The sequence below is a fragment of the Amblyomma americanum genome, chromosome 7 (assembly GCF_052857255.1).
Source record: "Amblyomma americanum isolate KBUSLIRL-KWMA chromosome 7, ASM5285725v1, whole genome shotgun sequence".
Lineage (NCBI taxonomy): Eukaryota > Metazoa > Arthropoda > Arachnida > Ixodida > Ixodidae > Amblyomma > Amblyomma americanum.
Genome location: NC_135503.1, coordinates 32,913,734 through 32,939,059, shown reverse-complemented (window position 1 = coordinate 32,939,059; position 25,326 = coordinate 32,913,734). Strand labels below are relative to the sequence as shown.

Below are 25,326 nucleotides of genomic sequence, written 5' to 3'. Positions count from 1 at the left end.
CGCGGGGAAGGGAGCACAACTGCTTGCTTGCCCCATTCAGGGAGCCCCCCCTCCCGCCCCCAAGGCAAATATTTGCAACCCTTTTGCGCGGTACCGTCGTGAAATAACGGCCAACCTCTTCAGGCTGTCTGGACTGCCAGTCAGCAGGCCCCCTTGTCCCAACGCGCGTAAGCGGTTTGGCGTGAGCTGCGTTTGTTGTCACAAATGCAGGCTGCTCGGCTGTTCCGCTCGGGTCTTCTTCTTCCTCGTCCCGGTGCATGCACACGAGACGCGGCGGACAGAAAGGGAGAAGGACGGGGTTTGTCCAGGGCGACAGGTCGCGTCCTTGGGTTCTGAGCGGTCGCCACTTTGCGGGCCCTTTTGTGGAGCGTCGCTCTTGAATGCCGAGTGGGCCGTTCTCGACGGTGGCACGAGACTAGACGGACACGCTGGTCCTTTTGTGCGGCACGGGAATCTTCGCGGTTATGCACGGTGATTTAGAGCTTAGTAATGCGGGTTGAACGAGTTGTGAGGCACCCGGTATATTCCGCGGGGCATATAGCGAGTGAGGTCTGTACCGTCTAAGAAGACGCATCGTGACAGGTGTGAACACTATGCATATATGCAGACGCGTTCCCGGCTTGGGGTGCACGAAAGAAGCGGTCGTGTGAAGTCATATATAGGAGCTTCGGTCGCACGCGCGTTGGGGCACCACCTCGCTGTGAAGAAAGTAGGACGAGGGCTGCGCGAAACTTTCATCCGTGGATGAAGTTTGGACTCAGAAAGGGTGCGTAACAAAGCGTTCCAGTGCTGCGGCTCATTCCTGGCCAACCGTAACGCGGCCATGACTAGCATGATTACTGTTCGAAGCTGTATGAATTCAAGTTCGCTTAGAGATTATCACAAACGTCGACGTGTGGACGGCTAGGTGGAAATCAACAAAGATATGCTATTATGTACCCACAAACTGTGTGGTCAACAACACTGAGGCTATAGCTTGTTTACTTAATCGTTTCAAACTTCATTGAGGTTAAGTTTCGCCTCAACTAAATGTGCCGCCGCTGTGTACCTTTCTTCACGACTAGTATGGCGCATAATAAATGTACACGATTCGACCATCTGTTTTAATTGTGCAGCGAGCCTAATCTCAACAGACGTCCAACTAGCAAGATGCATGTGGATAATTAAAATGTCGATTCGCGCCTGTGAAGTTTCCTAAGAAGGGACCGAAAGTCATTCGTCTTTAAAAAAAAACAAACTTTGCGCAGAAAAACACAGAACGGGAGGGAGAAACACGCAAACACACCCTCCCGTCCTGTGTTATTGTGCGCTAAGTTTTTTTTTTTTTTTAATATGTCGCTACACCAATTGGCAAAACGTTCTACCCTATCAAGCTCCATTCGTCTTTGGTCCTCTCGCAGTGCGCGGTTCCACTCAGTCGTCGGCAGCGTGTGAAGAGGGTTCACGAGTGACAGCAGGTTTCGCTCATCTCGGGGAGTAGCGCGCGACACGGCAGCCCGATGGTTACGTCTACAGGCTGCAGCGACAACGGCTGCGCGCCAGCGGGGGCGCGGCGCCGGCCCTTTATGCCCTCCGAAACTCGCTCGAACCGCGGCTGCAACCCGAGAGCCCTGTCGCGGCGGCCGCCGACGCCCGGGACTCGAGCACGCGGCACGACGCCGTACACGCCGTGAGGTCTCAAGGGGACTGGCAAAAAATATATGATGCGTACGAAGGCGGGTGTTTATGCATTGTGGAAGTCGCGGCACACTATCCGCGACGAGATTTCCGAACCGATAGTTATTATTGGCAAGGGCGTAGCGGCGATAAGCATAACGGACTGAGGATACTTGCCCCGTGCACAGTTTGAGCAGCAGTAAGGGGAAATTATGAAAATACACTCGTATATCTTTCTATACAGTTGTTCTGAGAACTGAAGGGCCTGCTGTGCATCGCTATATACGACCGTGAGTGTAAAACATACCGGAATATGCCAACACGCGGGCAGAAGCTGGCTGTCCCTTTGTTATGTACCCCATAAATTCTCAATCCTTGATATCAGTTCGGCCACATTCGGGAACTGCACTTATAAGGAAAACTGTATGGTAGAGGGCAATGTATAAGAATATTATTCTGACCATATATAAGGGTGCACGTGTGTGTGTGTGTGTGTGTGTGTGTGTGTGTGTGTGTGTGTGTGTGTGTGTGTGTGTGTGTGTGTGTGTGTGTGTGTGTGTGTGTGTGTGTGTGTGTGTGTGTGTGTGTGTGTGTGTGTGTGTGTGTGTGTGTGTGTGTGTGTGTGAGGCTATGCATTTGTTGTTGTTCTTGTTGGTTTGGCCTCGTGCATTTTAACGAGGCTATATTATTATGCCATGTGTCCTTCGTCTTCTTTTTCTCATCGCAATAACACTGTGTTTCGTATTCGTCATCCCTTTCTCCGCCCACTTCGTTCGTATCCTTCTTAAAGCCAGGTCTACCTGAATAACATTGTATTGTATCGGTGGGCGAGGGGGGAAGTGAGATATATGTAATCGGCCCAGGTGTAAAAAGGGCTGCATGTGGAAGCTGAGTGCTATATAGCAACACGCGTCCAGCAAGTCTTGAATTCTCGGTATCCATTTTTTCGTACTCGACCCTCCGCAGTTCCGTCTCTCGCCAAGGGTCGCCGAATGCCTCCGACGCAATTCGAGAAGACTCGAAGCAACCTTCCATCCACCTCCAAGCTCCCACAGAGCTGACGGGTGGGGCCGCGAGCTATCCTCTCTCTCTCACTGGCCCAAGGAAAGGAGAGCTGGAGGTCGCGGACCAAGCGGCAGCTCGACCGCCGGCAACGTCAGCAGCAAGCAGCAGGTCAGAAGCCGTCGCATCACAGCTGGAGGAGGCGACGGCCTCGCGCTGTAGCTGCCGCCGCTCATTTTTCCAGCCGCTGCTGCTGTTTCTCGAAAGGGCCGGGCGCGCACTTATTGAGCCACCTTTCAACGAACCGTACGAAGAAAGAATAGAACGAACGCACAGAACTAGGGAAGAGAATAAAAAGAAAGGAGCTAGAAAGAGAAATGGTAAGAGTGGAAAGGCGACAACAACGGGGAGACTGGCGCGAGAGGCATATAAAGAGAATCGAGGCTCGCGGCCTCTCTGACAGTCGGCCCGAAGAAGAGGGGGGCGAGCGCTGGCAACGTCGCCGCCACCGCTGAATGGCGCAGATGGCGTCCGATAAAAAGGTCCGATAAAGGTGCTCGATAAGGTGCCCGATAGAGAGCGAGAGAGAAAGAGCTCCCGTCCGCCACGCCAGCCAACGGGAAGGGACGTGCCGCGATCGCAATCTCGCTCCGCCCGGCCAAACAAAGGCGGGCGCCGCGCACTTACTGCATGCGCCGGCTCACCGCTGCCACCACCGCGGCAGCAGCACACACCAACCGCACAGCAGCAGCCTGTGCCAGTGCCAAATTCGCGTCGCCGGCTGACAGCTCCGCGTCCTCCACATCCTCCTTGTCCTCAGTAAAGCTGCTGTTCGCGCGAAGTGCTAAAACGCACTTCGCGACGTCTTCTTCTTGGCAGCTCTTGTTGTATTTCGGCTTCACGCCTCACAGGAACGCTTGGGCAACGCGGCCTGCGCTTGCTCGCTCCCTGGACGGGTCCGCAGCGCAAACCTTAGCACTTTGTGTTCACCTGTCCGCTAGGTTGCTCAGGTGGAGGCGCACCCGGCGCCAGCGCTTTGGAACGCTATACTGTATATTCGGGGCTCGGCTGCCAGTCGAAAAAAAATGGCAGCCCGGTCCAAATTATACGCGCGCGCGTCAATCGCGCGCCCTTGAGCCTGAGTGATGCTTGGCCGCCTTCCGTTGACTCGAGAGAACACGCACAGCGCGCCAAACGGAGCTTTTGATGGCCTATAGCACTTCTCCTTGACAGGGGCCCTATATATATAGTGGGCGGTGCAAAATTTGTAGCCCTACAGACGAGTCGCAAGCCTCGGTCAGAGTCGCACCGCTTCAGCGTCGTTGCAATCGCGACATGTCTTCGAAAACAGCTGTCCTCCTATAGGCTTGTTTGTCGTGAAATTGAGCTGACGTCGGGAGAGCCCTTTTCAGATGCGTTGTTGACTACCACGGTTCCAGGCAGTTCGGGGCAAAGTAAGTCCAGCTGACCGTTTGGCCAGTATATACCGCTGTATAGCGCAATCGAAGCCTGGACCCCGTGTGTATACGAATGCAGATGGCCGACTGCACACCCATCGGACGACCGTAAAATAAAAACCTCGCGAGACTACAGCCCGGCGCCCGCTTGACGCCAGCGGCGCACAGCACAAGCTGGCACGCTCAGCGGAGCAGCACCTTCAGGCTGCGTTTCGTGGAACGATCGCCACGGGGGAAAGGGAGAGAGAGGGGGGAAGCGAACGGCCGGTTCGAAATCCGCGCGAGCGGGCTCCGGGAGCTCGGCGGGCAATGAGGCTTGCATCCCCAAAACTAATTGCGAGTCCGGCGCCTCGGCGGCCCAGACAGAACGCCATGTTCGACTCGCTGTTGCCCCCCTCCCACTGTTTCCTAACCCTCCACTTGTAGTCACACACACGCACAGAGCCTCGCTAACCTTCGGTTCGCTGCTGCAGTACTCGTCGTTCGGGCCGGGGGCTTTTGGGATGCAGTAAAAGCCGTAGCCTCGGATTACATCCCGAGACGTATAGTGCCCGGCACGGAGGGCCGGCGCGGCCAACGGGCCTTGGTCCAGCGGGTCCGGCCGTCGGCTCTGCAGTTAAGCTGCCGGCACATGTCGGGGACGTCTTTGATTGCTGTCCGGTCGTCTGACCTCCTCTTTTTGGCCCTTTGTCGAGGGGGATTTGGAAGGGCTCAAGTGGGCCAGAGTGGCTTTCTCTGCTGCTGCGATCGGGAGGCGAAGGCGCGCTTTCGCTGCTTTGGCGAGGCTGAACGCGACGACGACGTCGAAGGCGGCGCGTTGCTTACGTACTAGGAGGCCTAGCTGGGAAGAACGGGACTGGCCTCTGGATTACCCGTGTACCGGACGCCACTTCGCGGATAACGGATTGCGCAGCCCGCGGTGGCTACTATAGAAGTGTTGCACAAAACGTAAGCTAGTAAGCTAGGAGTTTAAAGGACGGGAACACTTTTTCCATTTTTTTATGTATACGTTTGCTTTTCTTGCACAGTATTGTGAAATTTATTACGCGTCAGCTCTTAGCTGAAGAAATGCGAATGCCAAGCTATCCCGCGGGCATTTTCACTAAGTACGTTTTATATAGAAGTACGTTTTATATAGAATACGGTCTGTGTGTACTCTAATAAAAATGTGCATAATAGTACCTGTAATACAGACTATAATAAGATGTGGCCAAATTAAAAAAAAATGCCGCTCATTCCTGTTCCCGATCCTACTCAGTCGACTTTCCCTCAAGACCACAGACTGGTAGTGTTCCATTTCGGTCACTCTAAAAATTGCATTCAGTGCAACCGTTTAGCGCTTTCAACAAGCTTTGAGAGCCCGTCTTGGAATGGGTAGCGTACGCCGGCCGCTTCGCATTCCAGAAAGCAACTTCAGCCATTTGCCTAAAAGTCTAGGAGCTGCTTCTGTGGTACCTCGTTTTCCTCGCGACCAATAGAGCCGCGTCCTGAATCGCTAGCAGATTTGTTGTCTGACGTTTTTTTTTTTTTTGTTTCCCCAACGCATTTCCAGCGCCGTTCGCACGGTGTCCCCCACACGACACTCAGTGCAGCTAACTCAAAAGCGAACCCCCGGCGCCGCGCTGTCGCCCACGGCCCTGGCACAGAAAGAAACCGCAGAGGCAGCGCGGGCCGTTCTCGGAAACACAGGCGAAACGAAGAGTGGAACTAACTCGCTCTCGTCAACCGCGCGCTTGGTGCGACTTGTCTTCCGAGATAAAATAAAAAGCGCGCGCGCACAAACGGGAGACAAGGCTGGCCGGACGGACCCCTGTGTGTGTCTGCGCATTCTGCCGGCGGCGGCGGCGGCGTCTGCTCTGCGCAGAGTCCCGCAGTTCGCGAAGAGCCTATTCCTTCGGGGAGGCCCCCAAGGAGGCCGGTCGGGTTTCGGGAGAGCCCTGTCCCGCGCGAGCGGTCCTGTCGGTGCGGTGGGGCTCTGGCTTGGGTTACGGACGGCGCCAGGTCGTTTCGGCGACGGCGCGACGCCGGCGCGCGCGCGTGGGCCCTGCCAGCCGGCGACATCCAATGAACCTTCCGCAGCGTGGTGCTGTGCGCGCGGAGCCCACATCCGCTGAGCGCGGCGCCCGCGGGTCTGACCCGACCCCGTCTGCGTCGCCGCCGCCGCCGCCTCCCCTTGCGCTGTTAGCTGTACCGCACAAGCCTCCTAGCCGCCGAGGCCTCCCCCCTCCTCTACTGCACCCTTCTGCTGTAGCAGCAGTGCTCCTGGCGAGGGCGGGGCGATGACCAGGCCACCGATTTTGTCCTCTTTTTTTTTTTGCTGTTTATCTCCTTTTCTACTTTGTGCAATGTTCTTTTTTTTTGTTTGCGTGCGCTCGTAATGCCTGTCATGACTCTTGGTACATTGAAGAAGCCGTCGCATCGTCATCGCGACTGCGGCGTCTGTGTACGCGTAAGAAATAAAGAGGACGTGGAACGAGGGGAGATTTAACGATAGCTGAAGACGGGAAGGCTCGACTCTCTCACGGTGCACACCACAAAGAATAAGGGGTGAATTCACGAGTTAAGAGACTACTCCCCAGGCGGTTAATGCTCACGGGCACTTTTTTTTTTCTCTTTTGCGAGGAGAAAATGGCGCGTTCTGTGATTATAGAGGCTAAAGTGTCCCCCAGTGTCACAGAGAAAGCTGCTGCGCGGGAAATCTTCGCTGATGGCCAAAGAAAGAGTATATGGGTTATGGATTCATGGGGCACAGCACGAATGGTAATTCTACGGAGAAAAAAAAATGCCGAAACCAAAGGTGGCCGAGGCTCGTAAATTCCGCCATTAATATTACACACCGTTCTTCCGTCGTCCCATTTGCTGCGTGCATTTCACTTTCTTCTCTACAATTACGGGTTCACAGTTGCTGTGGTCGCGCCGTGCAACTGAGGGTTGTTTTCCCATACTGCTTTGGTATAACAGGCGCCCCCCTCTCTCCAAGCGAGAAATTTAACGTAGAAAAACAATTCTGAAACTAATTTCTTTTAATATGAAACAGTCGAACAAATACATGGTCTAAATGGGACCACTGCCCTTCAAGACTGACGACCCATGAATTCGCCCGTGTTTTACCGCCGGCGTCATGCGCTCATCAAGGATGCTTGATACCACGACATGCGCTGAACCCTGCAATATAGCGGCGTGTTATAAACCTTCTATCACGTGTTTTAAAGTTGTTTATTTCCATTACCTTTGCTTTTCACGGGTTAATTCCTCTTAATTTTTTTTGCGCATGCGAAATTGCGGGACACAGCATGGGCCAGGAATCTTTCACTGCGCAAATCCAACGTTTGCTACCAGAACTTCGACACTGTAGTGTAATGTATTTCATATTTTGTTTGTTTTGCCGATTCTGTAGTTCTGTAACTATCAGTAGTTACAGAATCTTTTTTTTTTTCTGAGTGTACGGTGTTTTGTATCGTTGTGTATGCAGCAAAAAGAGAGAGAAAGGGGGAAGGGGGCGCAGCCTTCGTAATGCTCACGCTACGGACATTCGATATGTATATTTATGAAGTAACAGCCAAATATACCCATTATTAATTACTTATTTTCAATACTATCAAGGCCCGGAGGCATTACAGAGAGTATTGCACAGTTCTAGCTCAACACTGCAGCCACTGGCGGCATGCCTCGCGGCAGGCAATTCTGCACGGTGCAGGAGCTCGACAGAGGCATCGGTGCACCAATGACGTCACTTCGCGCGCTTCCGATTTCTGGGACAAATCTCAGCCTCCGGCGTCGGGCGACGCCGTCGACGGTGCGCTTTCTGGCTGTGCAAGCGGCCCACGCGGCTAAGCGCGCGTGCGTGCGGTTGCCACACATCGACCTTTTCCCTTCCCGCATCGCCCTCTCGGCTTCGATCCGCCTTATCTCTGCCGCCGGAACTCGACGCGGGCGCTATCGACCGCTGCCTCCCCCCTTCCCATCCGGCCGCCGCTGTCTCGGCATGCTCCGGCAGCCGACAACGCAACCCGGGCAGAAACTGCCGCCAACAACGAGCTATAGTATAATATATGGCTGCCCAGTGTACTGGCCGCCTCCTCGACACGACGAATCTTCTTATTCTTCTCTGGCTGGATAAGTGCTGGTCCCCGCGTGCCTAATTACCTCAATGACTGGCACCTTTTGTTTGGTAGACGCGTCCGTTTAGAATTATCTCGAATAGCCCGCTTTTTCATCCTGGCACTGGTTGCCCGCTTTTAATCAGTTTAGGTTGACGGCACAAAGAGCGGCTGTTTATGGAGTGCGACGTGGTGCTGCGGTACGCTTTCCTTGCTTTTACTTTTTACGGTCGCCAGTACAGCCCCTGAATCGGCTATTTCGGTTGCAAACAGCCGGAAACGTGAGTGCTTGGCACATCTCATTGAACGCTTGGTATACAAACTAGACTGTGCAGGGCGCAGTGTGGTTCGCTTGTGATATGAATCGGTCAGTCTCCAAGTCTATTCGTTTCGACTAATGCGGCCTCGCTTTTTCTTTGTTCTCTTGTCTTGCGTGCGCAGCAACCAAACGGCCGCGGGTCTCTAAAATAATAATAATAATAATAATAATAATAATAATAATAATAATAATAATAATAATAATAATAATAATAATAATTGGTTTTTGGGGAAAGGAAATGGCGCAGTATCTGTCTCACATATCGTTGGACACCTGAACCGCGCCGTAGGGGAAGGGTAAAGGAGGGAGTGAAAGAAGAAAGGAAGAGAGAGGTGCCGTAGTGGAGGGCTCCGGAATAATTTCGACCACCTGGGGATCTTTAACGTGCACTGACATCGCACAGCACACGGGAGCCTTAGCGTTTTTCCTCCATAAAAACGCAGCCGCCGCGGTCTCTAAAAGGCAACAAAGCGTTTGGTAACTACAAAAAATAAAACCATATAGTTTGGAACCCGAACATTCTTCCATGCCTCCTGAATATCGACGACGCCATATTGGCTTTTCCCTCCAATTGACTGAGTTTGAGCGCAGGTAGGCCAAAAAGCGCGAAAAAAAAAATGCTGCACCCATGCTCTCTGCATTTCCCCCACTGAAAACAGATCCGGCACTCCGGGAGAGGCCCGGGTTTGAACCCGACCGCGGCGGCTGCGTTTTTATGGAGGAAAAACGCTAAGGCGCCCGTGTGCTGTGCGATGTCAGTGCACGTTAAAGATCCCCAGGTGGTCGAAATTATGCCGGAGCCCTCCACTACGGTACCTATTTCTCTTTATCTTTCACTCCCTCCTTCATCCCTTCCCTTACGGCGCGGTTCAGGTGTCCAACGATATATGAGACAGATACTGCGCCATTTCCTTTCCCCAAAAACCAATTATTATTACTCCGGGAGAGTTCACCGAATACCTAACTTGGCCGCTTGTATTGTATTGTATTGTATTATGTTATATATTATATTATAAAACTCGAAGGCACTGAATGCAGCATTTGCAAACTGGAGGACATTTTGAACCTTCTCAAAATTCTTCAGCAGAGCTCAAATCGTCCGCGATTGGTGCCACCTCAATTTCAGGCGGCATGCGGCGATAGCGACTATCACGAATACAGAACGCTGAATGTATCCTATCATGGGATGCTCTTCTTCTTAATTTTACACATTTTAAATTTAAAACAACATCGCAAAAAAACTGCAAGTCGCGAAAAGCGGTGGACCCATGCTTCCCCCCCCCCCCCCTTCCCCCCGTTCATCGGCGTGTCCGGCGTGTTTTTTCTGCGCCGCATCTGGAAGGCGTTTTTTTTCTTCTTCAACCCGGTTAACAAGTCAGACTGACAGCTGTCGTATACACCGTTGACTGTTCGTGGAAAAGAAAAATAAAAAACGCGCAGCGCATGGAACTCGTTTGTCGCTGTCGTCGTCATCCTCTTTGCAGTCACGCGACAAACCGGAGGCAAGTGCCGTCGCGCCAGGGGTTCTCGAGATCCCCCCCCCCCCCCCCTTCCCCATGCTTTTCAACCCCGGGGATATTGCTACTTCCCCCATCCGAGCAGGGTACACCCCCTTAGCTTTCTCCTCCTCCTCCTCGTCCTGATGGATGACGCTTAAAGCGTCGCTTAACGGTCGGCCGCTGCGTCTAATGGACCATGGCAGCGAGCACCCGTACTTCGCGCTCGCGCGTGATCGCGCCCTTCCGTTGGCGGAACCCTGCCGCGGAGTCGCCGCGCTGCGCTTCCAACGCCAATGCTCACTCTTCCTATATTCGCTCGTTTCCAGAACGCGCGCGAAAAAGGGACACGGAACACTTAACACTACTCGAGGAAGCGGAGCCCAAGTCTTTTAGCGATCGCCCGCCACATAATCTCCGTTACTCTCCCAAAATCACTCCCGCTTAGCTGCGACTGCGTTGACTTGGGCGATAAACGTTGTGTCTGTACCGTATTAAGCGGCTCATACATGTTTTTAGTGACACATTTATAGCTGGTTTAGGTATGCTCACATTATGTGCGACTTCTAAGTAAAGGAACCAAAAGTACGAGCATGCGTGCGATTGTGTGCAGTTCTGCGGTGTGAATCCACCGTCGAGGTCTCTTCGATTTTTTAATGGGACACCCAGAACAAACAGAAGTTGGCCTGTATCTAGATATACAGTAGACCACGTTCGAAGCACACACAAAAAAAGGACCACTCTCACCGAAAAAGGAGCTCAAGAAATAACCGAAAAAACGAAATACAGGTGGCGCCATGATCGGCAAATTTCGGAAATAAAATGCGTGTGTCGGCAGCGATTTTCACGCAATCTCGGAGGCTATGCTACACCGCCATTCATTCAGAATTTCGGCGACCATTCCTTTTCGGTAGGCACGACACGAGTTCGAATCGACTGGCGGAAAGATTTTTAAATCGAATTTTCTTGGCGATGAATGTTTTTTTTTTTTTGCTGCCGTACAAACGGCAACACAGCCAGAATGAACCGGATAATCCATTTTTACTGACAACAATAATTTGAGGGAGTTGTCATTTATTACGGCGCGCTTCCTGAGCACGTTTTTTCTGCAGGACTTCTCAGCGCCATGGTGGAGCTCACTTTCTATTCTGGAGAGTACGTAGGCTCGCTGCGAGCCCGTACACGGGTAACTTAGTGACCACGTGACCAAATGCAACATACGCGGCCGAGAAAATTAGTTACAATTACTTAAAGTTGGTTACGCAATTAAAATTAGGTCGAACATCAAACGTAAGCCGCCGTACACCATGCAAGTCGCATTGTATGCAAATCTGCACCGCCGATATTTTCGTTTTCCATGCAACCGTCTTCACAAAACTGCGTCAGCGATCGCGTGACTGTTGTTCAAGCGCCGTGTTGCGCGTTGAATAGTGTTGCTGTTTAAGCGCGTTTTTGAACCACCGCCACGGCCAGTGAGTGCACCGCAGCAAAACGACAGTTTTGCGGCAGTTTTGCAGGACTTCTAAGCGTGACGGTGTGCATCTCGCGTTCTATTCCGTACGGTGCGTAAGCTAGGAACCCGTACACGGGTAACTTAATGATCACGTGATTTAAAATGCACCATGCGCGACCGAGCAAACGAGGCATTGTTGCCTAAAGAACGACTCCAAGGAACATTCGTGGTGACAGCTTGTTTGCATTCCTTGATTTAAGCAAGGTGAGCCGCGTGTGTTTCTATTGCTCACTTATATATAGTTACCTATGCTTGGTTGGTTACGCGAGCAAAATTACGCCGAATAACGAACGTAGGCCGCCGTACACACCACGCGTCACGCATTGTATGCAAATCTGCACCGCCGACATTTTCGTTTTCCTTTCGGACCCGCAAACCGTCCTCACAAAACTGTGTCAGCGGCCGTGCGGCTGTTGTTGAAGAAGTGTTTTTTTTTTAATAGTGCTGTTTGTTGAAGCGCCTTGTTGCGTGTTATTGTAAATAGTGTCGCTGTTTAATTGCATCTTTAAAGCACCGCCACGACCGCAGCAAAACAGCGATTTTTCGCGGAGGTTGCTAAAGGATCAAGTTGCACGGTGTAAAAGCGTCACAGAAGACTACGGAGTTGCACTCACGTTGTGCAACTTGAAGTAGAGACCGCAGGCGTTGCAGACGGGTTCACCGTTCTGGTTGCGCCTCCAGAGGGTCGTCGTGGTCGTCTTGCAGTTGGCACAGCTCGTTCCGGCGCGCCTCGCCGCAGACTGCGGGCAAAGAAAGACAGCGTAACCAGTTAGTGCTTTATCCACGCTCCGTAAACTCGAATACGCCTATATGGGAGTAAAAAAAGGAGTAAGCTGTCTTCTAGCGCACTCCTTTTAAGAGCGTCAACTCTTACTCATCACGTTTCTCGATTTCTCGGGGTCTGCTACCACTTCCCTTCGGCGTGAAATTTTCTCGAGGAATTCAAGATGGCGGCCCCCATAGTAAATCGATGTAGCAAACCAATTGGGGATTGATTGGTGACGTAACTTATAAATCCAAGACGGCCTCGAATTGATGACGTCAGCGATAAATCCAAGATGGCGGGCGCCGTACGAAATCAATAGCAACCCAATTGGTGATTGAATGGTGACGTCATTAGTATTACGAATTGGGGATTGATTGGTGACGTCGCTGATATATCCAAGACTGCCGCCGATCGATGACGTCACCGATAAATTCAAGATGGCGGCCGCCATAGGAAATCTATAACAACCCTATTGGTGACTGAATGGTGACGTCACTTATCAAATAGCTAAAGTTCGTTACTTCAACGTCTTCAAGACGGTGGCGGCAGCATTTTTTTTCGTAAAAGAGGGTGCGCTAGAGAACAGCCCACTCCCTTTTTTGCTAATTTCTATTTATAGTGCAGATACGCTTTTCCAAGTGTAAATTCTTAATTGGAGACACGGAAGGGAGTGGTGCCTTCATGGTGTGCGCTTGCGCAATTTGGTATACGACAGACAATTAACGAGGTAATGGTTCGCGTTTTGGCGCGTATTCACAATGGCGAGTCGCGAAAGTCGCATGTCCGTTTCGGTCGAAAATCGAGCATCCTGTTCGATTTTTCATTACTCGGACTCGAGTTGCGTGTAAAGCCGTTAAAACCAACCAGCGGCTCCTCGGGTATGATGCGGTTCGTGTTCTACACTCGGCTTTTCCATTGCCGAAACAACCTGAGACCCGCTAATTATCGCTCTGAATGAGCCCCGAGGGGACCAGCAAGTCACGCTGGCTCGTGTGAAAATCGGAACTGTGCAAGTGAGTCTTAGTCGCGAGTCACAGCCGCTAGCGCGACCTTCGAGATTCGCAAGTTACTCGGGAATACACAGTGTGCACACAACTTTTATTGTGTAGTTTCATTGCATATTGCCTACGGATGCACATTCACATTGGCTAATTGAGCAGGTCGGGCGAGCGGCTGCGACTCGCGACCAAGAAGCAGCTGTCCGATGCATATATATGTTCACACTTGCAAACGCGACCTGCCAGCCACTATACCGAAGGATCTCGTTCGAAGCGAAAACGGTCGGCACTGACGTTGCCGGTAGAGAGAATACCGGTATAGAATATTCGCCGCGTCACTTCCGAAATGCGATGCTCACTGGTTCAGCGAGTTCGAAGCTGCTGCACAACTGTCGCTTTCCGACCACATCGATCGCGCGGCGCTGCGACTCGCCAGTGTGAATGCGCCATCAGTATCACCGCGTCCTGTTACAATCGCTGCGCCCCGAAAAATTTGTCCTCTTAATATTTTTTTTAATCTACGTGTTCTAGATTAATGACAAGCACGGATGGTCACAAAATACAAACTAACAACTAATGATCGCGGCGGTTAGTAAGCATCGCGCCAATAAATGAGCGCAACGCGCACTACACGTTCCCGTATGGGAGCAGTATAAGAGGGATCGAAAGGATAATAAACAATGCGAGTAAAGAAGTGGGAATTACAAGACGCGCGTGTTTATGGAGACGTCAGGAGAGCAACAAACACAAAACGCCCCGACACGCTCGTTTCAATACACAAGCTTGCGTATGCGGGTCTCATGGACGAGCATGCCGTTTGCTCATTTACTAGCTGCCTTATATATCTATAGCCGGGAATGGACAGCAAGCGGAGAGCTCATACCCGGTATGCATATATATATACTGTATAGAGTGAACAACGAACAGCGGCTATTCCTCCCTGGCGCGAGGCGGAGGAGAGGCGATGCCTGGCTCCCGGAGTTAAACGATGGCACCGGCTGACCCCGGTGTCAGGTGCGCCGATTAATTACGGGCCGAGCCGACAATTGGCACCCTCACCCCGCGCGGGAAGCGCGCGCGCACACACACACACGCCCCGTCGTCCCACGGCTGATGCGCCGCCGCTTCCTTTCTTCCGTCCTTCTTCTATCATATACACCTCTTTCCTTGTTGTCGTGCAGCGCAGCGCCTTTCACGGGCAGCCAGTTCCTTCGCGACACGCCCAGCTCCTCTCTTCGCTCGATCCCGAGCCGGCCCGTCGGAAGGCTGGCGGTTCGCGCACAAACGCCCCGCACTGTGTGCGCAGTGTTGTTGTTGTTGTTGCATGCGCTCATATATGGCTGGGCTGGTCTCTCGCCTATGGCGTGCTTGTGTGTGCGTATGCCGGGCCGTCTCCCCCGTGTATACATACATGAATAATACACGCGGTGTCGATGCGACGCCGGCACCCCGGAGGTGTTGGGGCGGGCGGCCCGGGACACGGAGCAAGAGGGCCGTGAGACGCGGAGCGGCGCTGTTGTTGTGTGCCGCACACTTTGGGAGAGCGAGGTTGTACGTGTCAGCGGGCTCATCTGCATAATGCTCGCGCATATCTGACCGTTCGAAGGGCTTCTTTCTTTTCTCCCTCTATCTCTCTCTTCTTCGGCTTCCCTTCGTTTTATACCGTCTCCTGGACGCGAGCAGAGGCTAGATTGGGCTAGATGGCGCCCTGCGACCGTGCAGGCAGGAACGGGATGGGCGACGCTTCGTGTGTGCATAGGCCTTTTCAGAATAAGCTCGGCGGTCAACGACACCCATTTTCGATAGTACGAAAACTGTTGAAGCCACGCGTTCCTTTCGCTGAGGACAAATTGAAGCACAATAGTCCCCTGCACTTGAAAAGCCGTTTACCCAAGACAGTCGTCCAAGTGAGAGAGAATGCCTGAACAGCAGCACTTGACAACCGGAAACGTATGTGTAAACGAGTCCTGAGTTACTCTGCGTGGAAGCACCCGGTGAAAAATAAATATCCGTAGGTTTGAAAAGAAAGGAGGATGAAAACACAAGGTTGTCCGCAAATCCTGTTTTTGAAATGCGTGCATGATAACGATTTCTGGTTCTGGGAATTACCTGGCGCTGTGTCATAAAACTTAGCGCGCCAGAGGAAGCTTACTGCACTTTTACTCCCATAATGGCATATTCGTGTTCAGAGTGTGCATACCTGTCTATTCGCCTGCTCAAAACTGTGCAGGGAACGAACACTGTCAGAACTGTTCTCTATTTCAAGGTCATATAGCGAAAGGAAAGCCACTGATAACGTACGCTCTAAACTCGAATATGCCTATGTGGGAGTAATATTGGCGGTGGTTTAGCTCTGGTTAAACCTGGAGTGACGCGATAGCTACAGCTGGCCGAGTGGAACTTGGTCACGTGACCAACCACGTGATCAGCCACGGCGCCGCCACGCTGAAGGCTCGAAATGCTATATATACCGTAAATTATGCAGCTATCGTTACAAAAGGGAGTAAGCTGTCCTTTAGCGCACTCTCTGGCACTGTGCTAGAGTACAGCTTAATTCCCTTTTGCTCCTTTCTGTTTAGAGTGTAGAATGCTCAGTCATGCTTACTCCCTTTCTTACTCCTTTCTGTTAAGAGTGTAGAACGCTCCGTCGTGCTGAGGTTTGGTGCACTGTTCAGGCGTTTTCCAATTACTTTCGGCACAGGGAAGGAAGGCTATAGGCACGAAAGCTTACAACAAAACTTACCAGCGCTAAAACTTGTCTCGCGTTTGTGTTCACGTCCCGAACGGAGGCTAGGCGGGCGTAAGATTACACGCGCGCATCGAAGCTAGTTTAAAGCGAGAGCGTGTTTGGCAACGCCTGCGCCCGGCAGCGCCCCTCGAATAATTAATGGTGTTTCAAGAGCAACGCTTGAGGCCAGAGCAAGGCTGGCACTGGAGGAGAAGCAGCAGCAGCACGGCAGCAATAAAAAGAAGGAACCCGCTCTTCAGCTTTGCAGATGGTCCCGGTGCATGACCTGAGCCTTGTCTTTGCCACCTTGGAGGTGCTAACAAGCCTTGACTCAAGGTTTCACCGGCTTCTCTGCCCTCCGTGACTCGGCGCGAACAATAATAAACGGAGTCGCCCCTCAAGACCTGCACTTTGTTCAGGGTCAAACGAGGGTCGGTTAAAAGTTCAGGTACCGGCGACCAACCCTGCAGCGAGGCTATAGGCGCGAGAAAAAGAACAATCATATCTTTAGATTAAGTGCTTCGCGGCGGGTTCCACGTGTACAGGGTATGCACGTGCACATTACGGCTAATGTACGGCGGAGTATGATTAACGTCTTCGAAGATGATTTACCGGTCCACTCCTCCCACGGTATAGTCGTTGTTCGGAAGGAAGTCTGTGCTATTAAACCAGCTATGCGCTGTCTCACGCAGAAGCCCAGCGCTCGAATACGGATTGCGCAGGCTGGGGAAGGTACATCGCAGAAAGGTGGCGACAGGCCGTCCATGGCAAACGTATCAGGTATGTAAAATGTATGAAGACAGGGGCTATAGGAGGGTAGGTGCTGAGTCAAATGCACCCTATTTCCATTGTGCTATCAGCGTGTGCTGGCCGGAAAGATAAGTAACACTTCCTTTCTTAGTGACCTTCTCCAAGTGTGAAATCCAACAGCCACAACCGACTTCTTTGCTGCCTTGGCTTACTAGCGACTTTCACCAAGCCAGGCCACCAATCTCCGGTTGCGGTTTACCTTTTCTATCTCCCGTTTTGTTTTGTTCAGTGCTTTTCTTTCCCCCTCGTGAAGTTCTTCAGCTCGCAGTGTAGGCGCAAATGAAAAGAAATGGCCGCATCCACCGTATTTACAGAGAACAATCAATGCTGTCACAGTTCTGCATTTCCACCTTAAAAGTTACAAACTTTGGCTAAAAAAAAAGAACGATGCTGGCATTCGCTATATTCGACGGCCATGCCTGCACTGTACTTGATTTCAAAATTACATAGCGCACTGTGCAATTTCGATTAGTCTTCGATTAGCCTGCGTGCATACAGACTGTCTGAGACAGGACGACATTATATTGAGGCAGTCGATAGACTGCACACAGAAAGTCTATGAAATTCACTGACCCAATGCACAGAGTCTCAAGTCTCTGCGTGAAATCTATTGCACTAAAGTTTAGAGTCTATAGAGTGTCCATTGAAATCAGACAGGTGAAAAAAACTAGAAAATAGTGCCCAAAATACGACAAAATATTTTGTCGCTTTGTCGTAAGGACAGCTTCCTGTAGTATTGTAGTATTTTTCGGCAGATCTGTCATTCTATGATAAGAGACGGCAGAGGTGGAAAGTCATTATATGACAAGAGACGGCAGAGTACAACCGAAAATTATGTTGTTACTTCAAAAAATCCAGTTGTTACTACAAATTTGATAGTCAAATAAGCTACAAAAAATATTTTGTGAAAGTAGAAAATTTTTTCTTGCGTTTTGTGACTGGGAGACGATAGAAAGTCTGCGGTCTGCCTGAACAAATTTCGCCACAAGTTTCACTCCAAAGAAGCCCCAGCGACACTCGTGGCTCGCGCTCCCATCTTCGATGCAGCACGCCTCGCTCCTGGCCACATGCTATGCACACACGTGTATCCTTCCTTGTGCGCGCGTACGGCGCTGGTGCACAGCAGAGGCAGGCAGTGGGCGTGCCCTCGAGCCTCGCCGCTCCGGCTTCGGCGGCGGCGGCTGAAAAAGCGCGCGCGCGCGGTCCGTTTGACCGAGCCCCGGTTATCGATCTTGGCGTTCGCGCGCCGTCCTCCCATCGGGGCCCCGTGCGCGCTCTCTGGGTAGAGACGCCGCCACTGCATCCTGTTCGGAGCTGCCACCTCGGCCACATCCATCCAGATGGCTGCGGGGAAGACGGAGGCGCGGATCGCCTCTTTTACTTATTTTTTTCGAGAGCTCAGCTGCTTCATCATGCCGAGGTGCTGCGCACATCGAGAACAAGACGGCGGAGTGTGCGCGTAGTCCTGAAAGATTTAATTTATGCAGCGTGTGCAAAGAGAACCTCTTTCTCGCGCGATGTACATGTTTATGATGTGCTTCGGTAAAGCTAAGAGTCGGTCGTCCTGAATCCTGGCACCAGCTAAATGCTGGGCCGGCGTAAATGATAAGCCTGGTATGCAAACTATGACGGGTAGGACTTCTGTCAAGGCCGAGGGTTACGATTTCTCCGTGTTGCTCTCCGGCTGACGAGGGCCGGCATCTGGGGCTGTGTTCTGCGCTGATTCTTTTCCCCTATTCATTCTTCTTATCCTCAGCTATTCGTCGGTGCAGCCTATGGCGTATGGGTCCATTGATAGCCAAGCAGTGCCATATTTGTCCGTTACGGTATAAGCGACGTGTGAATGGCCTTTGGCAAACAAAACAGCTAAATAAAGAATCGCGAAACGGATCATTACAAAGTGTGGCCCCACGTTGCCCTCATACCCGCCATGATCAACTCTACGCCTTCCAACTGTGTAAGAAAGGGTCGTAATCAAGGAGCGTTTTGCGGCGCTGTGCGTTTTTAGGCACTCTGCACTTATTAAGAAAGGCGGGGAACGTGAGCGGCTGTTTAAAGAAGGAAAAAGAAAAGGTCGTTGTTTTTGATGCTGGGACCTTGGGAAAGTTTTCTAGGGCATCGTTTTCACCGACTAATTACGTTCGCGAACAAAGACTATATGAAGTGCCTCCGGAACCTTAAAGCAGTTCTCGGATGACGTCAGGGACTTGAAATTTATCTTTATCTCTTCCGTTACCCCAGGGGTTGTGTCGCGTCTTCTAGCTAATAGAGTTGTTGGCGAGTCGCGGACGTCACAAATAAAAGAGTCTGCAGCAAGGAAATGTAAAGGTGCGCCATAACAGTCATCGCCTTCCTCGTCTCGCAGATGGACGCTTTTCAAAGCCGTCGCACAAGTTTCCGCGACGCATATACGGGCGAGCAACGCAGTGTAACAACCCGGCCAGCGTTCGCACATGCACGCATATACTCGGCTCTTTTTCGCCGGCAGCGTCACGCTCGTAGGCGTGCCACGGGTGCTCCTGAGTCACTCACGCCTCGACCGTCTTGCACGATTATTGATCGGGAGCCGGGCCGCGATGATCGGCTTTCGACTGGCCCTGCGTACGCGCGCGCGGACCCCATCGTTGCAAGAACTGCCTAGCTACCTGGCCCCGCCTGTATTATTCTTTTTTTTTGCGTCTCAAACTCGCAAAGTGGCACCGTCCGAAGAGCACCGCACCGTATACCGGGCGTATACACGTGGTATTTGTTGTTGTCAGTCGCACGGACGGACGTGCGTCACGAAGCGGTCGTTTGGCTCGCGTGCATGTTCGGGTCGAACACGCTGATCGAGTTATTCTTCTCTGCACCGATGACTTCCTTGCTTCCACGTGTTCCGAGTGTAAGCACCACTTCGTGGCGCGGACACCTGTATAGATTTCTCGTTTCGTCGAGCACATGCGTTTGATTCGGTGCTGCTGTACCGAGTAGCACAGATGAATGCGCCTTGCGGGTGTTTGACGCTGCAGCAGGGGAGAGAAAAATTGATGAACTCGAGTCGGAAGCGTAATTCTACAGAGACGTGAAAGCGAGCTCGGGTTTGAACGAAATTGCCGCTCTTCCGTGGCATACTAGGTGAAACATTATGAATCACTGCGTGCATGCGCTCAGCGTGAAATGACTTCAGAAATCGTGAGGTATGTATACAGAATCCAGGTGCGGCCCATCAAACATACATAGTAATAATAATAATAATTGGTTTTGGGAAAAGGAAATAGCGCAGTATCTGTCTCATATATCGTAGGACACCTGAACCGCGCCGTAAGGGAAGGGATAAAGGAGGGAGCGAAAGAAGAAAGGAAGAGAGAGGTGCCGTAGTGGAGGGCTCCGGAATCATTTCGACCACCTGAGGATCTTTAACGTGCACTGACATCGCACAGCACACGGGCGCCTTAGCGTTTTGCCTCCATAAAAACGCAGCCGCCGCGGTCGGGTTCGAACCCGGGAACTCCGGATCAGCAGCGGAGCGCACTAACCACTGAGCCACCGCGGCGGGTCATCAAGCATACACCAGACAGTTTTGGAGAGGCCTTTTTTTACAACAGCGGACCTCAGTCGCGCTGTGTTCCCGAATCCCGTCATCTATAATTTTATAAGCACGTGGCGGAAGGAAAATAAGTTCTGTATACAGGTATACTCTGAGCGTTTTGCTGTTGGGTAACCGTATACGCATTAATGAAATTCCAGCTTCAGTTAAGTAACTTCTCCGTCTTGTGCTATTCGAATACCTTTATACGCACACCATTATACGCCCGCAATGAAGTGCGCGGGAAAAGACATTTTCTTTCCCTTCCCAGTGACCTAGAATTCTTTATACGGGACGCAGAGGCGATGTGAAATCAACTTCCGCAGGAACATCACATACAAAACAAGGCAGAACAAAAAGTGAGTTATCCGTTCGCTTCAACGGCTTCCTTCCTTCCTTTACAACATACGATAAAGCTTCCTTGACACCGCAAAAATTACGAAAGAAAAAAATGGATAAAATATAAATATTACAGGAAGAAACTGTCGTTCAGTCTTCTCTCTTCTGTCATGCCATGCCCGCACCATGAGCGCTGCTTAATAGAGCGCTGGGAACAGTGTACCATTTCCGATCAGGCGATGTTTCTCTTTGCGGCAGCGGTCCATAATCTACCCGAACAATCTGGCGGAGCCTATCACTATCCGTGTCTCCACCCTCGACTCACTCAAATACGTGCAGCGTTCCGAAAGCTACAGAAACATCGTGTCAGCTAGGTATACGGTCGAATCCACAAATTGGCTTGAAAGCATCCGAATCAAACCTCACGATTTCTTTCCTGCAGAGGTGCTTCCACTGTCGCTAGCTATAGCTGTGACGTCAGAATTCGGATCACGTGCGCCGGTCCAATTATATACGAAACGTTGTTTTCGTACGCGAATACAGCATGACTGGGTTCAATGCCCTGAAACCCGGCGCCATCTCCGTAGGTCCCAGATTGCCCCACTGTTTCAGGGAAGCAGTAAATTTTCTTCATGTATTTTGCGCTTTCTGTTCAGTTCTGGCTAGACCAGGAACTTCCAAATTCCTTCAGAGCGCGTGTTTTTTTTTGTTTTTTTTCTCCCTCTCTCTCTTTTAATGGAAACTGCAAGGAGGTAGACTGGGAAAACAATACGCAGGGAGGTTAAATAGAAGCGTATTCCCGTATATAGACTACGCTGCATTGCGGGGAAAAGGAAAGAACGGACGAAAATTGGGAGAAGTCGCAGGCAGCCGTTGACACTGGTGCTCGTTAGAGATGGCAAAAACATGCGTCGCTGCTGCACCACTAGCGCGGTAACGCAGGAAGCAACGCCGCGCAAACTTGCGCATTGCCATCCTGAACACCTCTTTCCCCCTCCGTTCCCGCACCGGCCTGCCGCGGCAGCAGCAGCTCCCGAAACCGGAAGTAGAAAGGAACTGGATCTACTTCCGTTTTTCGCACTCGCTCTTTCCCGGCGCTGCGGGAACGCGAACACTCGGAGCTGCCCCCTCCCTTTCCTGGTGTTTAATGCGCCAGCAGGGGAAACTTTTTGACGTCCTCGCATTGGTGCACGCCTGCAGGAAAAACGCCGCTGCTGCGCGCGAGCTGGTGTCGCCCTCTGCCGGAGGCCGCGGAGCCTACGAGGAAAGGTTTTTGATAATTTCCGGTAATCTCCTCCCCTTCTTTTACTCTCTCCCTCTCTCTGATTTGCTTATGGAAAGCCTTGCGTTCCGCCAGGTATACGCTTGCTATAGCACGAGGCAGTCGCGAACGCCCCCTGGTGAACAAAACACCACCACGCAAGGTGCCACGTGCGGAGACCTAGAACAGGAAATGAGCTCGAGTTTTACTCGTTCCTTCGGCCTCACTGCATACGAACGCGTAGAGATATGGTTCTCGGTACAGAGAGTACACGTCGAGTCCGAAGAGAAATGGAAGCGGGGTGGGTCGCACGCGAGCCTGGTGTTAGAAACCGCGGAAGCGTTTTCTTTCGTGTAGTGCTTTCATAACTGGATTACGCTGAAAGCACAAGCGAGCCTCACTTGAGGTGCTAGAAGCGTTTTAACAACTACTGTCCAGAACATAGTATCGTCCTGTTTACGTGGAACCACCTTTATCGGCGAGTCTCCCTTTACGCTGAGCGTTAATCACGCGACAAGCGGAGAGCGTCGTTTTCGAGAAAGGGCCCGCCCCGTCTCTTATCTCGACTTGTCCGGCAGTGACAAACGGACGCAAAGTAACGCTCGTCTTGTGAGTTGCGCGTGCTATCGTTAGCCGGGAAGTTTCCTTCTTCCCTGGTTTTTCGGGGGACGTATTTCGTATTTGGTGCGCTGGCGTGTAGCTAGCTAATTGCGCGCTCAGCATGTAGTGTTTTCACTGCATGCAGGCAGGAAACTGGGAAACAAAAAATTGAAGAAAATCAGCTATTAACTCAGCCTTTTAGGCAGCCAATCATACCGCCATCCGCTCATGTTTCATGTACGCACTGCGATAATTGTTCATAAGCCAAAAAAAAAATTTAGGGCTTGAATCTCCACTACATCGTCTTTGCTATAATATTTACACTTCATTGCGTAATTTATTGGGGCACACATATGCACCTCGTTCAGTTCTGTGTTAAGATTTTACCCCAGTTTAGCATTCTTGAAAGTATTACATTCGGGTATGTCGCAAACTGAGCGCCTCGTTCAACGGCGACATTGCTCTATATGTTCGCGCAAGACAGGTAAGTTAGCTTCAAGACTATTAAAAAATGTCAGTCGCCAGCTACACCTATTTAGACTCCAGGTTAATCTTTCATAAAGTAAATTCTCACGACTAGATTTCAGGAAATGTGTGCTAAGTACAGTTTACGGTGGGCAGAGGCCTGGCTTGTCACAGAGTATAAATTCAGTAGGCAAAGCCGAGCTCGTTGCACGACGCTTACAAAAACAGTCTATAGACTTCGTGTAGACTCTATCGCCTTCCTACAGATATTTCTTTCTGTCTATTCACAGTCTATAGACAAAAGTCTACTATACTAGAAGTGTGCCCAAAAATCGATAGATTGTCTATTGACTGTCTATACGAGATGTATTGCCTATAGACTGTTCTGTGGGCTTTGTTAATAGAGGGTCTATATGTATAGACAGAAGTCTATGGACAGTCTATAGATTGTCTAAACAAAATTTGTAAGGGAAATCTGCTTAGCACAATGTCTTGTCCTATTCGACCTACAGCAGCATGAACACAACGCCGCGATCACACAGGAAGAGGACAGACAGCACAATGAATGTGTGGTATAGTATATTATACTCACGAGTCTTCGCTTGGGCTTGATGAGCGGCCTGTTCTGGCCGTTCATTTTGTGGTAGAGACCGCATGCGTTGCACAGGTAGTGCCCGGTGCCGTCTCGTCGCCACAGCGGCGTCGACGTCGCACCACAGTTCACGCACTCTCTGCCCTCTGTGTGGCCACACCACCACAGCCACACCACCACAGCCACACCACGACGACGACGGATGCGACGGCGTCGGGATGTTTCGGTCGGGGAGGGAGGGCGGCGGACCAAGCAGGGGCCGGGCCACGGAGTAAGGAGACAGCACGCGGAAGAGCGAACAGAAGGGCACAGGTTAGAATCAAAACTGGAATCCAAGAACTAAACTCGTGAGAACAAGAAATGCTGAGAATAAGACGCGTCCTGGCTAGAAGACATGCATTCTGCACTGTATATAATAAAAAGTTTTTACACCCTTAAAGGTGCAACGCTTTTGCCCCAGGGCTAACGCCATTCGAGGGTGTCACCAAGAACTTGAGGGTGTTCGTGAACACCCTCATGGAGTTATCTTCATTGGCATCATAACGGTGTCCAAGAACTAAACTCGTGAGAACAAGAAATGCTGAGAATAAGACGCGTCCTGGCTAGAAGACATGCATTCTGCACTGTATATAATAAAAAGTTTTTACACCCTTAAAGGTGCAACGCTTTTGCCCCAGGGCTAACGCCATTCGAGGGTGTCACCAAGAACTTGAGGGGTGTTCGTGAACACCCTCATGGAGTTATCTTCATGAGCATCATAACGGTGTTCATGAGCATCATAACGGTGTTTATGAACACCCTAAAGGGGTGTTAGCTTTGGGACACTCTAGGACACCCTTTTTGCACCTTTAAAGGAGTAAAAAAATTTACAGCGATACATACAAGAGGACATATAGACATGCGGAGCTATTTTGGTTGCCGGAGCGGGCACTCACCGGGCTTTGGATGTATGCTTTTTTTTGGAGCGAATTTGATATAGCTTTACAATTAACAAACAATAACTTCGACACTAGCAATGTTAGCTGCGTTCAAGAGAAGTCTTGTAATAGACTGGGCAGTTTCTATATCATTTTTCTGGATAATCAATGTAAATGTCACAAGGGTTACAGGAGAGGTAAATAATAAAAAAAAAATCGCATTCCTATAATCTGTTATTGCAAGAACCTGCGTTCTTTAGTTATTTCGCTAACCACTAGGGCTATACCGCACCGTAGGATGCGGCGTGGCAACGTACCCACAATCGGTTACTATAACGTAAACGCCAAAGCAGCTTAGTCACTAGGAAGAGAGCTTATACAGCATATTCATAACGGCTGATTATATCTTTTCCCTAACAAGCAGGGCTATACGCCTTAAAAATTGTCCTCACCTAGCTCGCTGTAAATGTTTAACCACGTATACGACGCACCGGTTTACAGGGATTGTCACTTCTAAGCAAATCACTAGTTAGAAAAGACAAGAGCTCTCGCGATCACAAAATTCGAATTTCATCACTCACATGCAAGGAATGAAGCAGCGAGTGTTACACAGAAAGCACGTGACTTTGTGAAGAGAAGGAGGGCAAAGCGCAAGAAAAAAAAAAGTTTTTAAACGTCTTAACTGGAGTGATGTTTTTCTATTTTTCTTTTTTCATTGGGGTAAAGCTTTTCGTGCTGAGCG

At 50.9% G+C, this 25,326-nt stretch overlaps 1 protein-coding gene across 1 annotated transcript in view; it reads right to left on the bottom strand.

Moving 5' to 3' along the window:
* LOC144097637 (uncharacterized) overlaps positions 1–25,326 on the bottom strand; it is a 149,874-nt gene that overhangs the window by 10,382 nt on the left and 114,166 nt on the right. Inside the window, exons 4-5 of the mRNA XM_077630290.1 lie at positions 23,668–23,992; positions 12,158–12,283 (exon numbers count right to left, since the gene is read on the bottom strand). Coding sequence (XP_077486416.1) covers positions 12,158–12,283; positions 23,668–23,992 — 451 coding nt within the window. The remainder of the gene's footprint in view (positions 1–12,157; positions 12,284–23,667; positions 23,993–25,326) is intronic.